The sequence below is a fragment of the Ylistrum balloti genome, unplaced genomic scaffold (genome assembly GCF_031769215.1).
Source record: "Ylistrum balloti isolate Yb309-2 unplaced genomic scaffold, AGI_CSIRO_Ybal_v1 Utg369656, whole genome shotgun sequence".
Taxonomy (NCBI): domain Eukaryota; kingdom Metazoa; phylum Mollusca; class Bivalvia; order Pectinida; family Pectinidae; genus Ylistrum; species Ylistrum balloti.
In genome coordinates, this window is record NW_026781909.1 from 375330 (window position 1) to 393391 (window position 18062).

The following is an 18062-nucleotide window of genomic DNA, read 5'->3' on the forward strand; positions in this document are numbered from 1 at the left end:
CATTGAAAGCTATCCCAGAGAATGGATCAAACGAGAACATGCTGTGTTAGATTCACTTTCTGAGTGGATAAAATTCATCCGGTCTAGTATTATTTAAAGAATTAGCAGCTTTAAATCTAAAATAAAAACAAAACACACGGAAGAAATACTGGCTAATCATGTTTCAGTATTACAATACGGACCTCCCCCGTTTATACTGGATTCCTAAACATCACAAGAATCCATATGTACAACGTTTTATTGCTGGCTAGTCTAGCTGTTCAACCAAACCAATGTCAAATTTGTTTACTACCATTCTTAGCACTACTAAAATTTAGAACGGTGAATGGCAGTACACATATATGGTTGGGAACTATACTTAAAAAGGAATTTGTATAAGATACGTCTAGAACAATAAGGAAATACACGGAGGACAAAATCATAAATAGGATCGCGTTTCTGTTTGACAACACCTTTAACGAGTTTGGTGATAGGATACCCCAACAGACTATTGGCATACCTATCGGAACTAGCTGTATCCCTCATTGGCTGACATGTTTTGATCTCATCCGAGGCTGAGTTTATCCAAGGCTTGTCAAAACAAGTAAAACAAGATCTTGTTAAGACGATTTATTTCACTTAGATATATTGATGGCGTCTTGTATTTAAGTAACAAGAAATTTATTTGCCAAGTTCATCGTCCTTACCCACCAGAAATCAAGTACACGACAGACTATGGTGGCTGATTCGGGACATCGTAATATCGCTTCGTTTAATGGAAAGCGATATTGCGATATCACGATACCGCGATAGCGCGATGCGATACCACGATATCGCATCGTGCTATCGTAGTATAGCATCGTGCTATCGTAGTATCGCATCGTTCTATCGTAATATCGCAATCTCGATGTCCAGAATCAGCCACCATAACAGACTCTTCTTCATCAGCCGTTCCAACATGGACAGCTTTCTTTCACGCTGTATGATAAGCTTGACGATTTCCATTTCACCGCTGTTTGTTGTGAATTCTCTATTTCTGAATAGCAACAACCCTGTCTGCCCAATCTTTAGTGTTAAAAGGCATGTTCCCATCATCACAATTTCAGTATAAACTCGTAACACAGCGTTTCAACAGATGTAGGTTGATGAAATTAAGAGGAAGATTTACGGTCATAACAGTGATAACATTAAGAAATATTCTATTTCTTTGTACGATACGAAGCTGGACGTGCTTGATGCTCGCTAGGTTGCCGGTTGGTTCCGTTGTTGTATACCTTATTCTCATTTAAGAACGTGACATTACTTGCCAAACATTTACATGGTGGGCTGTGATTTACCCTTCCGGAACACCTGGTCTTATTCTTCATGTATTTTCTCACGGAGTCTCCATGTTAATATTTCCTTAATGATTATAACATTTTTTAAGGAAAGTACTTATTTTGTTGTGTATAACGGCTTTACTTTTCATGTAGGTTGGAGAGTGATGCCACAAAACGCCTAGATTTGTCACACTGTAGCTTCATTGTTTCAGGGATTTGATCACACACTTTAAAATGAACCATATTAACACCGATGTATTTGAATTTCATGTTTGTAGGGTCGAGGTCATTGCTATCATTTTTCATCATATAGAAAGGACAATTAGGTTTCCAGACAGATATATTACAGAATGAGCAATACTTCTCATAGGTGAGAAACAGAAAGATGGAGAGGACTTGTAAAAGGTGGAAATCAATGCAAAACTATAAACAATTTTTCGCTTTTTTACATTTTATTTATGAAAAAAATACAAACATAACAATTGAGGATATTGAATTGGATAATGAAAATTGAATATTCCATTGACTTGTATACTACTTTCAGTAATTATTTTCCAAAACATTTTAATATAATTACTGATATTAAGATGTTGATTGTGAATGCTATGTGTATTTGAATTAAAGCATTTTAATTCTAGCACTCTGAGTAGGGTTAGATTTATTAGCACCACCTTAAATTCATGCAAAGACAGCAAGAGTAATTTTCAAATTAGCAGTAATATACTTTTCTGATACGCCCTGTAATTTCTGATGTGACCTTAAAAAGCAACAATACAGGTAAGACGAGTCGTGTTTATTATGAAACATCCTTTACTATATAAGTGAGAAAACCATTCTAACTAACCAACAGTACATGGTACTGTGTGTATTATACAGTGTTCAACTCTAAAATGCTTTATGTGTTGTATTTTTATGCCCAGTGACAGAACTGAGAACTTTTACTGCAAATTTGACTTGACAACATGACTTGAACATGAAATGTTAGAATACTGCTAAAACAGTTCACATACAGTATATTTTGATCACACACAATTTGTTAACAAGGATATACATGTACTTTGATCGGAATTCAATTAATTGTATTTTGAGACAGCTTAATCACCTGGTCACTTGTACACGTGAAGTGATATCAGTGTAGAAATATGTTCTCAATGTATAACTAGATAAGGTGGGGCAGTCTTACTGGTAGTGATCATTTGGACATTGATTATTGTTTATTCCAAAAAGATAAAAATCTGTAGATATTCATAATTGCATGATTTTCTGCCTTAATATGAAAACAGTGTTATCAGAAAGCATTTGTTATTTTTGTGTTGCCTTATCTATTACTATGAATTATGTTACACAAAACACCACTGCATACTTCTGTAAGAAATATCAGATAACACAGGATAGACTCATACAAAGTGATACTATTAGAAAAATAAATAAAGATGAATTTATAATTTTTTACACACTTTCAAAAATCAATGTGATTTGAGGTAATGAAGTATGTTTCGTAATCCTTTTCAGGATTTAGGAATCGTTAAGAAGACAACACACACAGGTACAAATCAGTAGTGAATTATTGTTGTCATTACCAGAAATTATTAATATTCTTTACAACTTGTAAACTTTTCTTCAAATTATTTAGTATATTATATTAATTGTCATTTTTTAAAACAGAAACCTGATTTAACTTGCACAGCTTGATAGCCACTATATTCCCAGGTCTGAAGAGTTATGTCCCTTTGTTACCTTGTCATTCCCCTGCTTTTGAAATAAAAAAATCATGGACATTAGAATATTCAAATCTTCCTTATATGTATATGAGATGAAAAAGTGGTTTCTAAAGTCTTCAGCATTTTCCATGGGAAAATTTAATTCAATTTTGCTGAAATTTCAAAATGGACTGATACAGACTTGGCGTGACATTGTTATTCAGATTTTGAAACTGAAAAAAAAAATGAAAAAAAAAAAACAACAACAAAAAAATTAAAAAAAAACGGTTCAGGTATACAAAATTAAACATTATAACTACATTCTGAGTATCTAACTACATCATGGTCATAACACTGCCACATCTACAGAGTCTTTATCATCAGTTGTATTGTCGTCTGATTGGTTGCCTGATGAGACATCTTGTCCCTCTTCTGTTTTCTGTTTTTTCTTTGCTCTTGTGTCTGCAAGTACTTGTTCTATTGTCCTGTGGTCTTTCTTATTTTCACTTGGCACTGAAAAATACAGAGACAAATTGAGATCTAACTCATAGTCCCTAAATATAGATTCTGTGAAGGTCAGTTTAGATTATTAATTCAGAGGTCATGGTTAATCTTGGGAATCACTTCAAAGGTCAAGGTTAGTCTGTAGTAGTTATACTGAGTGCCACTCTCTAACATGAAAAGGGATATCACTTTCATTACATATATTAGTTCAAGGACATTTTGAGGTTAAAATCTTTATCTGATCACAGACCTATCATAGATTGATAAACATAATCTACATGTACATATATTTTGGCTTTATGGTGAACAGACTAATTTGCGTGACTCTCTCAGTTTACTGGGACTAAACCTCAAACATGTGTCTCCATAAGTATCCAAATATACAGGTATATACACTACATTTATGATGTTTTGCAGCAAAATTTGGCAATCATTAATGACTACATATAAAGCACATTTAAATCCCCCAGGAAACGTATGTACTATCAACTACATAGTAATAACTTACTTGGAGCAATATCAGGAATATTTTGAATAGATATTCTCCTGACCATTTATTGCAAGTTTTCATATATTCAAATTTCTAATTTTTATTCCTTTGCTATGTATCATAATACATTTGTTATATAAATGACTCACCAAATCCATAAGCTTTGTTTGCTGTTGTGGTTCTTGCAGCCTTTTTCGCAGCCTCGTCACCAATAAGATGGCGATATTTATCCTGGTAATTTGAAGCAGGCATCATCTTTGGTTGTTTTACTCTTGATTCTGCTTCCTCTGACAATCTGTCCATCTCCTGCAAAGGAAAATGACATATAGTGATGTTATAGTGCAACAAGTTGTATTAATATTCTCACAAATAGTCCCACATCATCTCCTCATAATCATAGATTCACAGTAATACACCAACAACCAACTTTTGATGTTGATAAATACAAGCCCTGGTAACCTTGTGATGTTAGATATACAGAACCTGGTCACCTTGTGATGTTAGATATACAGGTCCTGGTCACCTTGTGATGTTAGATATACAGGTCCTGGTCACCTTGTGATGTTAGATATACAGGCCCTGGTCACCTTGTGATGTTAGATATACAGGCCCTGGTCACCTTGTGATGTTAGATAGACAGGCCCTGGTCACCTTGTGATGTTAGATATACAGGTCCTGGTCACCTTGTGATGTTAGATATACAGCCCTGGTCACCTTGTGATGTTAGATACCTGGTCACCTTGTGATGTTAGATATACAGGTCCTGGTCACCTTGTGATGTTAGATATACAGCCCTGGTCACCTTGTGATGTTAGATATACAGGTCCTGGTCACCTTGTGATGTTAGATATATAGGACCTGGTCACCTTGTGATGTTAGATATACAGCCCTGGTCACCTGGTCACCTTGTGATGTTAGATATACAGGTCCTGGTCACCTTGTGATGTTAGATATACAGGTCCTGGTCACCTTGTGATGTTAGATATACAGCCCTGGTCACCTTGTGATGTTAGATATACAGCCCTGGTCACCTTGTGATGTTAGATATACAGCCCTGGTCACCTTGTGATGTTAGATATACAGGTCCTGGTCACCTTGTGATGTTAGATATACAGGCCCTGGTCACCTTGTGGTGTTAGATATACAGGTCCTGGTCACCTTGTGATGTTAGATATACAGAACCTGGTCACCTTGTGATGTTAGATAGACAGGACCTGGTCACCTTGTGATGTTAGATATACAGGTCCTGGTCACCTTGTGATGTTAGATATACAGGACCTGGTCACCTTGTGATGTTAGATATACAGGTCACCTTGTGATGTTAGATATACAGGTCCTGGTCACCTTGTGATGTTAGATATACAGGACCTGGTCACCTTGTGATGTTAGATATACAGGCCCTGGTCACCTTGTGATGTTAGGATAGACAGGCCCTGGTCACCTTGTGATGTTAGATATACAGGCCCTGGTCACCTTGTGATGTTAGATATACAGGCCCTGGTCACCTTGTGATGTTAGATATACAGAACCTGGTCACCTTGTGATGTTAGGATATACAGGCCCTGGTCACCTTGTGATGTTAGATATACAGCCCTGGTCACCTTGTGATGTTAGATATACAGGTCCTGGTCACCTTGTGATGTTAGATATACAGGTCCTGGTCACCTTGTGATGTTAGATATACAGGACCTGGTCACCTTGTGATGTTAGGATACACAGGCCCTGGTCACCTTGTGATATTAAATATACAGGCCTGGTCACCTTGTGATGTTAGGATAGACAGGCCCTGGTCACCTTGTGATGTTAGGATAGACAGGCCCTGGTCACCTTGTGATGTTAGGATATACAGGCCCTGGTCACCTTGTGATGTTAGGATAGACAGGCCCTGGTCACCTTGTGATGTTAGGATAGACAGGCCCTGGTCACCTTGTGATGTTAGGATACACAGGTCCTGGTCACCTTTTGAGCCCACGACCACCATTAACATCCCTATGTTCATTCATACATATTTTTTTCCTATTAATACAGAATACATGAAACCGTTCAGACATCTTTTCCCAGTAGAAAACTGTTGTTGAAAAGCTTGAAGCTGTTAATTATTTGCCAACATATATTTGGAAGGACACTTCTTACCTTTTGTTTGGCTATTTCCTTTGCTTTATCTGGATCCCAATCCTCTCCTTTCCTGTAGGCAGCTAGTTCCTCATCAGAAGGTGCAAACTCCTGTAAACCAAAACATTACTTTAAACATTAATATATGCTGTATCACCGATAGAGGGTTCAAGGTTCATTAATAAGACGAAGACAGGTACAGTGCGGTTGAATGGTCAGGTAATTTAGACAAACTCCAGAACCCAGATTGTTAAAATCAGCGAGTTGGAGTTCATCGGTGATTTTCATGTACTGATGGATACTTAGTGACTTTGTCTTACTTATGAATCTTGTGTATATAATTATCATTACTTTGGCCAAACAAATGACGCTGGTAACAATCTTTTTTTTCTGAAAATTTTGTTTCTGTTAGTTTCAAAATGATTGTGTTTTACATTGAGAGATTCATGACAATAAACATGTGTATGGTACTTTGGAATAAGAAGAAAACCCATGGAGACGATTGGGGCACTTACTTGAAAGGAAACAGATGCTTGCTTACAGCATGAAAATCTTACATAAATGCATTACACTATATAACTTGCTAAATAGGCCACTTATCAACAGAGTTTTATTATGAACTAAAAACATAAGGCCCAAAGGCCTAAACGATCATCTGACCACAAAAACTTTTGACAAGGAGAAGGGTTATTTTTTCTATTTTTAATGAAATCTTACTATGAAGCTGTTTCCCATGATGCAGATGGTAGTTTTGGGGAGGAGAAGTGGGTTTTTTGCGATAAAGTTGGAGATCAATCTCACTGGTGGAACTTGAGAAGAAGTTTAAAATGTTAAAAGTTTATGCAATGCAGAAGGTGCATGGCGGATTGTGCACGGTAGAAAACGACAGACAAGGCACAATGGCTTTAGGTCATCATCACCCTGGAGGTCAGATGACTTAAAAAATACTTTATTTGGTAGCTTTTTATTCTGACATTTCAGATTATTTACCTTTTTCCACAACATGACATAACGATCTTCCTCCTCCAGTCCAAATGAGAAAGAAGTCATTCCAGCCACATCTGCAATCTCATGTCTGTGTACAAAAATAAAACAGACTTCAAACATTTTCCATCTTGTATCATCTTTCTTTTCTGCAGGAAAATACATAAATACACCTAGTACTTCGAGAGTTAGCTTTCTCGATAATTGGTTATCAGGTTTGTATGACTCAAGTAGCCATTATTGTTGTTCAATACTGTCATTCATTTGTTTACTTATCTTTCCAAATTATTGCTGTTTGTAAACCTAAAATTTATCAGGACCAAATCAACGCTCCAAAAGTATGTGGTTTTAAGGGTGTAACTCCAGTACACAGAAGCATGTGTTCTTATAACCACAATAAATGCTCAAACCACACAAACCAGATCTATCTGTATTCTGTTGTTTCCTCTGAATGCCATATCAAAAAGTGACTTTAATAGTACTTTATAAGGTAGTAATTACACATTTACACATGTTGGCTGAATGTGGATTATAAAGGGATAATGAAACTAAGAAGCATTAGAGCATGTTATCTAGATGTCATATAAAACAAAACTCACACTATAGCTCGAAAACATTTGTCCATGGGTTCAAAACTATACTTCTGCTTGCTTCCATCCTTTACAAACTCATGAATCCTCTTCCTAATCTGGAAAATAAGTATAAAAGTTGATATACGGTTACCATGGAAAAGTAAACCAATAAATACTCAGCATTCTATGTTGATAATCACAATAACAGAAAAAGTAATAGGTCAGACCTATGACTCATCCCTAAACCTAAATACTCTCATGTGCTGGTGAGGTACTGGGTATGATTTCATTTTTCAATGTGATACTTAATCTGTGTTTATATCAGAAGGACAATATCTTGTAGGGAAAATAAATTTTGACATATTTGACCCCTGTGACCTTGAAAGCAGGTCAAGGTCATTTATATAAATAAACTTCGTAGCCTTTCATTCCATCATGCTACATGTCCAATTTCAGCACCCTGAGCCTTATGGTTATTGAGATGAAGTTGTTTAAACAATTTTTTGTTTAAACAATTTAACATATATAACCCCTGTGACCTCGAAAGCAGGTCAAGGTCATCATATTAACAAACCTGGGAGTCCTTTATCTGGTTATTGAGAAAAAGTGATTAGAAAGGAAAGTTTGCGTTGGTTATGTCCCTTTGAATTTAGACCAGCTCCCTCTGGTGGGCCAGACCCGTAAACTTCATCATTTTGAACTGCCTTTCCTGAGGAATATTTTCGGCAAATATGATTAAAGTTAGCTTGCCTATTTCTTTATGGAGATCTTGAAATAGAGACAAGGTTTATGCACCATGCTTGATATGATGAACGTTGAAGAAATGAACTGCTTGGAAAAGGTCATCCTGCCCCTTCAGGTCAGACGACTTAAAAAATTAACACAGCCCTTAATTTTGTACCTCATCAAAGTATAAATGAATCAAAGTATCTAATAACAACATTTCACAACATGTCTTTGAACAAATACACAATTCCCCATGTGAACTTTTAATCCCTTACTTACCTTTTCCCTGAAATCGTCTAATTTCTTTTTTTCAGCCTGCTGATGTTTTTCTAACCTTGCTTTCTGTTCTGGAAATATAAATCACATACTGTTATATATAAATTTGATAGTTTTCTTGTCTGTTAGCTATTACTTTATCAATCACATACGTGTATCTAATACATCACCTGTAAACTTTATCAACTGAAAGTGTCAAACATAAAATATTCAGACGTACATGACAAAAGAAATAATGTTATAAATATAATCTTTATTTTACAATAACTGTGAGACAATTAAGCCATAAGCCTATATTAATCATTCTTGTTGGCCAAGAAGCATGTGAGGGGTCTCACTGTGGGAGGAAACTGCAGTAGGCAGGTGATCAGGTCCACTCTGTGAATCACACACCACATGTCTAGGAGAGAGGCAAGTATGTAACCATTTTGCCACCTGACTACTCTAATAATATCATGAAGTCATACAAATATTCCTTTTTACAATGTCAGAATTGCCATACATACCAGGCTAATTAACATATAGATGACAGAGATATAATATAAAGCCTTCTCTTAACATGGTTGCACAAATGCATGTGAAGAAAACAACCTTGTTCAGTTAATCTTTTGCATCATACAACACTCTAAATGTGTCTGCACTGTTCACTATTCTTTCATGACATTGACAGTGACATTAAAATACACAATACAAGATTGCAGATAATTCATTTAAGGACAAAACAATCAGAATTGTCTGCTCCATTACAACACTCCACTCTAATATATCTAAAATACAGCCAACGACACTGTTGCTAGAAGTGGTAAATAAATAAAAAGGTGTTTCGCCTTTCACCTGGATACCCGAGGGGATTGACTAATAAGGGTGAGCTAAAATCAGGCAAAATCAATCTCAACAGGCTGGAGACCGGTTCTTCAATATTTTATAAGATAGTCTGTCTACCGGTTTCATCCTTACTGTTGGACTTCTTCTGGACCCACTCTGTTACAATGGTGCAGTCTGCTTGTAACAAAAAATATATATGGAATTTCATTTGGAAAATAGCATATCAGGGATTACTCTAGATAAGTTTTACTGGGTGGAGGCCGAGAAAACAGAAGTATTTCTCAAAAGATATATTTTCCACCTGAATATAAACAATTTCCCCACCAATAAAACAAAATGCAAACATGTGAAAATTTGCCCAAAAACAGTGTTAATTAGTATATTTCTACTTAACATATTTTCGATTCAGGCTATCATAAAAAGGAAATGCCAATCTAAACTCAATGTTACATCTACATGTAGGTTAAAGTTTTGCCTCTATCCCTTCTTTGAACTATGACCCAAAGGGATGCCCATTTCTGAAAATAGACAAAAAATTTGCCTTTTTCCACAGTTGGTAGTATTCCCAACATGCAAACGTATTAACGAAAATTTCTTGCCATATAAATTTACGATACATCGAGTTAAAGATGCTTTACAGTTTTAATTACACGACTCTTTCTGAAGTAGGGTCGTTTTTAAACTGTATAGTCAGTAGTAAAAACCTTTGGCTTGTGTTATTGTAATACATATGTACAGACTTAAAAAAAAAGATTTACTTCGATGATTTATTGGTAGATTATCTTTAAAAAATTGAGAGTCCATAGAAATTAAAGATTTTGTTATAAAAGTTAGCATGTTCAATTTGAAAGATGCTCAGCTTCAAACTCTTGATTTCAAAAGAAAAATAGTTATACGTGTCACCTTGGTAAAATACTAGCCGCAATATACCACTCGCCTAGAGAAAATAATGACCTCTGTTACATTGACGCCTATGTGGGGACCCGGGAATAGTACTTAGCCATGCCCCATCAGCATCGCTGTAACCCCTGGAAACTCGAGGACCACCAGCGTTACTTTCACAAGTACCACTGTGACCCCTGGACACTCGAGGACGAGTTATTTCCTACAGAGGGAGTATGTAACCATGGTAAAATACTAGCCGCAAAATACCACTCAGCTAGAGAGAACTTCTCCTTAGCTCGATTGGTTGAGTGTCAGACTAGTAACCCAGGGGTTCCAGGTTCGAATCCTAGAGGAAACATTGAAATAAATAATGACCTATGTTATATACAAATAGGTTAACTCAGTGTATATAGGCCTATAATGGCTTAAATTTACAGATCTAGAGATATCCATCTGTGGACAGTTACTCGTTTTATATAACAGTAAGGTTGTAACTAGCAAAGAAAGCATATAATTTTGTGTTTTGAGTCCACAGTTTCATATGTGTATGGCAGGTTCCTTGTTTACTTTTGTTATAACACTCTTTGAACCGACATAAACAGTCACAAGTGGGGACGAACTGGGGTGGGACGAAACGTCCAAATTTAACACTATACCGGTGAACATTCCCGATCAATATTTGTTACATACTCATCGTTCAGGTGCTCCTAAATTAACCGTAATAAGATACTTCACTACACCAATGTACCTTTGACTTTCTTTTTTTCTGCATCACCCATTGTAGGTGGTTTCTGCATAGATCCTAAAATAGACCCTAACAGGTCCATGTTTATGCGTATTAGAACAACACGAGGATTTCACATGATGTACTCCACATATAATTTCATGTTATCAAATTATTTGAAAATATAGAGACAATTTTTCTTATTTATGCATATTATGGAAGTAACTATTAAATACATATCTTAGTCTCCTTCAATTCATTTTTCTTATGAGTGTGTTATTATATAAAGTGGGAAATTATTCAGTGGCGTATCAACGCCTGTTTTGTGCGGTCCTTCAATCACCTTGTGTTTCGACCCTGTTTCGACCCTGCCGATTGTGGAAAATAACACGATCGGCAACAATGGTCGTGTTCAGCTCTCTTCGTCCCGCTGCACGGGGAATAAATGCAGTCATACCAGCTTTGAGACATTCATTGGAGACAACGACTCTAAAACAAACAGGACCTGGTAAATTTGTCACATGTTCAAACGAATTCCAAATGGGTTTGAAGCTTCAAACACATATAATATCACTATTTTGACAAAAGTAACTTTTTACAGTAATTGCATTGATATTGTAGATCAAAACGCATGGTTTTATTATCTTAGTGACTGCAATCTTTTTAAAATCACACAATGCAAAACTCAATTTCCAGACCTTACTAGAAAAATTACGTGGAGAGTTCTCAGGGTTTTATTTCAAATTGTTTCAGTTGTCATGTCGATCCGAGGGGCAGCCGGTAGAAGAATGATATTACGGCCTGGCATTTACCTCGATCGGAAATGGAGGGATAGTGTGGTTTGTATCTTCAGATGTATTTACTGGGTTTATCGCCCCATGAACAGTAAAGGTCATTCTGAGGTGAAATCTTGTAGTAGCTGATGGCTGTCTCACTGAACAGCATATGGGAGGCACCTCGCATGCTGTTCAGAGCCATTAGTGTAAAATGTCTTGCTCAAGGACACAACCATGTCAGCACAGACCGATCTGTTTCTCAGTTTCCTGAAAAACACAAACTGTCACATGTAGCAAGCGTTGAACCACATACCTTTGATCATTAAGGCCCATACTAATTGATGCTCCCACAGAACTTCAGTTTCTTGTTTTGCCCTCTTTTTAATGAGTTCCATTTTTGAACCACTTATATACAATGTAGTTATTCAGGCAAAAATTTCAGTAGCAGATAATGATGGAAGTTATCTTTTAACGTACATTATACATAAATATTTTATAAATTCCCATTAATTGTTACTACTTTAATGTTGTAGCATTTCTTCCTGTTACTGGGAACTTTACCAGTTCTGATGGCGATCACATTTGCCAATCTATTTATGGGTAAGTCACACATTAATCAAACTTGTGTTCAAAATTGTTTGATGAACATATAACATGATGTATCAACATCAGTCTCATTTATACCTATAAATAAGTACCATTGTTAAGTAAGTTAATCAGTAATTAATTGTATTTTTCAGCTCAAGGTGAATTAACAGACTTACCTGAAGATCACAACCCTCAGACTTGGGAATTTCATCAGGTAAATTATGTCAGATTTTTAAAAATATATTTTTCAAATTTTGAAGGAATATATTATAGTATACTGTCTGCATCAGTCTGTCCATCTAGAAGTCTGTCTGTCCATCAACCATTTTTTTTACTTTGGGTTTCTTTAGTAGTCTACAGTTAGTCAGATCATGTATTATTATCCTAACTTGATGGTTCTAACAATGATTATATACATTCAAATTGTTAGAATTATTTCTGTTCTATCACTGTATTTTTGCCTCCATTTTCATTTAAAAACATGTAAAGTTCTACACTATATTTCCTGATGATATAAGATGGAGTAAGTGCCACACAGGTTCTGTTGTGGTCAATAATTCATTTCCTGGTTATGTACTGTACCGTGTGTATATAGATGTTGACTAGAATAAAGCATAGACAGAATGTATCTGTACCTTTTCCTCTGTGTTGTGAGATCATCACATGTAGAAGTAAATTTCTTAATGTTTCCCAGCAGACAAGTTAGTGTAATTTTGTCTGTATTTGACATTCATTTCAGTAACATTTGGTTTATGCAGGTTAATGTTTCATGCTAGTTATCCTTCAGGGATAAGATAGAAATATTTAATCAGTGGTTTGGACATTTATGTCCAGTGGAAATGAAAAGAAAGAAAGAGAAAGAAAGAAATTTAATTGCAATTTGTCATGCTGAAATTATAAGTAATATATCTGTTTTAAGTGCACGATGTTCACATGACATTTCAGAAATCATGCCTTTTTTTGTGTTACCATTGTAGTGATTATTAAGGTCATTGTGTCTTTGTTTTTTATAGCATCCCATCACCAGGTTCATTGCCAAGCATATTGTGCGTTCTCCTGAGAAGCTGTATGAAACACAAATGGCCGCCCTTTATAAACAGGATCAGAAGAGGAAATTAAGGTTTGGAATCAAATATGCCATATCATGGGCAGGGTCATATAGCATTTGATGTCCGTCTTTTTGTCACTCTGTCTTTTCATACTCGAGTTAGGATTTGTAAGTCTGTTTCTCAGTCAGTAAGGAATTATGTTTATAGGTGACTTATCTTTTGCAAGTACAATGAAACTTCTCCATTAAAGATGCATGGGACATGAACATTTGACTGGTGTAGGGAGGACTAACTTTATTCAACAATATTCAAACGTTAATTTAGAAGTATATTTATAAAGGTACATCAGAGACACCAAAAGATTTTTCTGAACTCTAAATTAGCTTAGTATTACATTAATTCTGATCATTAGAATGTTTCTTGTCCATTGAAGTTCACTCAATAGTACAAATAATCTTCTATCTAAGTTATGTAATAATACAAGAAGATTATGTTCAAGCTATATTCAGAAATGTTTGTTATATTTTTTCATTGCCATTCTGTTCATTACTTATATTGACTTTGATAATTTAGCCTGCACATGGCCAAATTACTGATTGCATAAAGAAACTTTATCCCAGAGGTATCTTGGTGCCCACATTTTGATGATCTTTATTGGTTCTATGCAAGTCTGATCTTTGCTTTAATATTCCCATCTTTCCCCTATACCTGTTAATCCTTTGTTAATAAGGGAATCCTGTATATAAAATTATAAAATATATGAAAGATCTTTTATACAAGAACTTATTAGAAATAGCAATAACAATCTTCAACTGTCAAAATCCAAAATGGTCTCCAGTCAGCCATTTTACTGGCTTAAGCAGATGCAAACAGCCATTTTATTTTGCTGATTAGTCCCAAAATCAAAATGACACAGTAAGGACCAAAGGGAATGTACCTATAGTATTTGGGATAGATCCATTTAGGTCTTCTCAAGAAATAGCAATAACAAACTTTCATTGTCAAAATTCAAGATGGCCACCTATCAGTTACTTTACTTTCCTGATCAGTCTGAAAATCAAATGGGCACAACTAGGGACCAAAGGGGAACTTCATCGTGTATGTATGAAATATGAAAGACATTCATTTTGGAACAGTACTCTAAAAAAATAGCAAGAAATGTTTGTAGTTTAAAAATACACTGACAACAGACCTCTGATGTAGAGTGATTGGAATAGTCAACCATCTGATGATGGTGGGTTAAAAGGTACAGTGTCAATCTTTCTTCCAGCTATCTTCACACATTCCATGAACTGTTAACAGTTAATACTTAAACTGAAGGGGTTTTTTGACAGTCATTCAAATGTGTAGGTATACTACTGTACTTCACTGAATATTTGATAACCTCAGAAAGTTTCATTGAACGTTGAACATTTAACACTGGACAAGAAGTACATAGGAGATATGATGTCCATATGTCTCTCTGGGAGATATGATGAAACACGGTCCATTTATCTGTCCCTCTGGGAGGTATAATAAAATGTTGTTTACCTATCTGTCCCTCTGGGAGGTGTAATGAAATGTTGTTTACCTATCTGTCCCTCTGGGAGGTGTAATAAAATGTTGTTTACCTATCTGTCTGTCTGGGAGATGTAATGAAATGTTGTTTACCTATCTGTCCCTCTGTGAGATGTAATGAAATGTTGTTTACCTATCTGTCTGTCTGGGAGATGTAATGAAATGTTGTTTACCTATCTGTCTGTCTGGGAGGTGTAATAAAATGTTGTTTACCCATCCTTCCCCCGGAGAAATGTAATAAAATATTGTCTGTCCATCTGTCCCCTAGGAGATATAATGGGATATTGTCTGTCTGTCCCCCTTGGAAATATTATGAAATGTTTTCCCTCTATCTGTACATTTTGTGTCTGATATTAATGTTCAATGACTTCTACATAACCTAACTTTGTGACTTCACTGATATGAAAGTTGCCATTGTAAAATAATTTTACATGTTATGATGATGAAAAAAGGAAGCTTTACTTAAATATTTTCAATCATCAATTGAAATAGTTGTCTGATAAACACAGCCTTTTGTTTGGTGATTCATATACAGTAGAAGATTTTATTGTTTTAATATTTCGTTGTGATTGGTCGAGTATTTGCTTAACATGGCGTAGTTTAATTTGTTTTTTTTATCTGTATAAATAATTGGTTTATCTCCCACCATGTTAAAAATGATTGTAGGAAATACTGTAAGATTTCTGTCCAAGTACCCAACCTACACAAGTCAACCTGTACTGGATTACCATTCATAATTCAAATATTAAAATAAATACTGAGTTATAAAGTTTAATGAATTAAATAATATGTTTTATCATCTAACCCTGCTGGCTTTGACAGGATATGAAGTTATAAATAATGATATAGTTTTCAGTCTTGTGGAGGATCTGAGATCCAGGCCTCACGTTCTTCAGTTTAGAAATACATTTTGCTTTACTACCTTATAGTTAGTTCAAAGATCAAAATGTAGGTCGGAGTGACCTACATTTGTACATGACACACAGCCTCACCCATCTGAGCTCACACCTGAAGTCTGAAATGTCAGTGACTTGTAATGTAGGAACATGGGACAATTTTTTACTTTGATGTAAGTCAAAGGTCAAACTATATATTTGTTGGTCAGAGTTACCAGTAATGTAGGAGACTGGACAAGCTTTTATTTAAGTCAAAGGTCAAACTATACATTTGTTGGTCAGAGTGACCTACTAACCAAGATGGACCCAGACTCCAAGTATAAAGTTCCAGCGAAAAGGAGTGAAGGAGATTCAGCCCTTGAACCTTCTATATTGTGCTTCATCTTCTTCACATCTATTCACTAGAACTTCGTACTTTGGGAATGGTTCATCTTAATAAGGCTGTGCGTCATGTATTAAAAGTAGGTCACACTGATCTACATTTTGACCTTTTACCATCATCAAACATAAAATTGTCTGGACTCAATATCCTATGCATCACTGAATCTTTGTATTTGGTTTATGGGTTCATCTCTGTGTTAATAAGTCAAGTTCTTGTGTTTCTTTCAGAATGAGGCTATAACTACTTGTATAAATATGATGGGATAAAATGTTTTATTTTCAGGCTACTTGAAAGACAGGTAAAACGTGTGATGTTGGACCGACAGGATGTTCGTGGATGGTATTTCTTCCAAGCAGCCACTGATGCTAGACAGATATCAGCTGATAATATTGGCGAACAGATAGGAACACCTTCCTAAGACTTTTATTAATTTGAGTGAGTGAGCGAGTGAGCATGCTGTTGTTTTTGTATTTCCAACAGACTAAATTGGATCTGGTGATTTCACATGCTCTTGTGATGTCTATCAGTAATAAATTCTTGTACCTTGACTCAGTGTTGTCACATTCTTCACATGCTTTGAAAAAATAAATTGTTTCTAGAATTTCATTTTTGACATTTTCACTTGAGTGAGGTTATAGCATATCACGGGCCATGTTTTCCGTCCTTGTTCATCATGAACAACTGTGTGAATTTTAACTAAATTTGGTCAGAAGCATATTAGGGGTAAAAGTATTTAATGTTGTATAAATTAGCCACAGGGATGGGACCCAACAGGGAAACTTTGCAAATTCTTAAAAATCCTTCTGTAGGAATGATAACATTTTGTCCAAATTTCGTCTGAAGCATCCTTGGGTGATGGTAAAAACTGTGTCAAAACATCTGACGTAGGATGGGTAGAGTTCAATAGGACAAATGGGGTAAATTATTTAAAATTGTGCTTCTGGTGGAATACCTGCATCCTGTTGCAATGTGGTATATCTGGGTTAAGGGGATTAAATTTTTAACACTGGATCTCTGTCCCCCGAAGCTGAAGGGGCAGGGCCCATAAGGCCAATGCTTCTAAATCTTTGTTCTTTGCAGAAATGCCTGGATTTTGTCCTAATTTGATCTGAAGTATCCTGTGAAGATCCACCATTTATACAAAATTGATTCCCCTCAATCCAAGAATGCCTCAAACCAAATTTGGGCAATATCCATTCTTCATTCCTACAGGAGTACTCCATGTCACCTATTGGTGCCCCACCTCACAGGGCCTGAATCAACTGTTTATACAGAACTGATAACGATTCACCAAAGAATACTTCAGAAATTTGAGTAATATCCTTTCACTCCTACAGAAGTAGGATTTTGAATAATTGACTCTTATCTGACCTCACCCTAAGGGTCCAATAAGGGAACTTATCATCAATCTTTTTATTCCCACACTTCCTTACCATCACCCTCAGCACCAATCTTAATTATCATATTCTCCTCTAATATCACTCATCACCAATCATTTTATTTCCCCACTCTCTTACCATCATCCTCATCATCAATCTTAGTTATTACACTCTGTTCTAACATTATTTTCCTCACCAATCTTTTTATTACCCGGTTTTCTTACCATCATCCTCAGCACCAATCTGAATTATCACACTCCTCTAACATCACTCATCACCAATCTTTTTATTCCTACACTCTCTTACCGTCATCCTCAGCACCAATCTGAATTATCCTAA

At 35.7% G+C, this 18062-nt stretch overlaps 2 protein-coding genes across 2 annotated transcripts; one reads left to right on the forward strand and one right to left on the reverse strand.

Annotated features, from left to right (window-relative positions):
* Positions 1-1762: 1762 nt before the first annotated feature.
* Positions 1763-11204, reverse strand: LOC132557573 (sperm-associated antigen 7 homolog). Its single transcript, XM_060222076.1, has 7 exons — positions 11121-11204; positions 8666-8733; positions 7688-7776; positions 7095-7179; positions 6126-6215; positions 4142-4298; positions 1763-3511 (listed from the first exon to the last, which is right to left on the reverse strand). The coding sequence occupies exons 1-7, from the start codon at positions 11197-11199 to the stop codon at positions 3345-3347; spliced, it is 735 nt and encodes a 244-aa protein (XP_060078059.1). The 5' UTR covers positions 11200-11204; the 3' UTR covers positions 1763-3344.
* A 238-nt stretch (positions 11205-11442) lies between these two features.
* LOC132557660 (NADH dehydrogenase [ubiquinone] 1 beta subcomplex subunit 5, mitochondrial-like) lies at positions 11443-16892 on the forward strand. The gene is made up of 6 exons (XM_060222183.1): positions 11443-11604; positions 11850-11935; positions 12406-12472; positions 12613-12674; positions 13474-13580; positions 16627-16892. The coding sequence occupies exons 1-6, from the start codon at positions 11499-11501 to the stop codon at positions 16760-16762; spliced, it is 564 nt and encodes a 187-aa protein (XP_060078166.1). The 5' UTR covers positions 11443-11498; the 3' UTR covers positions 16763-16892.
* Positions 16893-18062: the final 1170 nt, after the last annotated feature.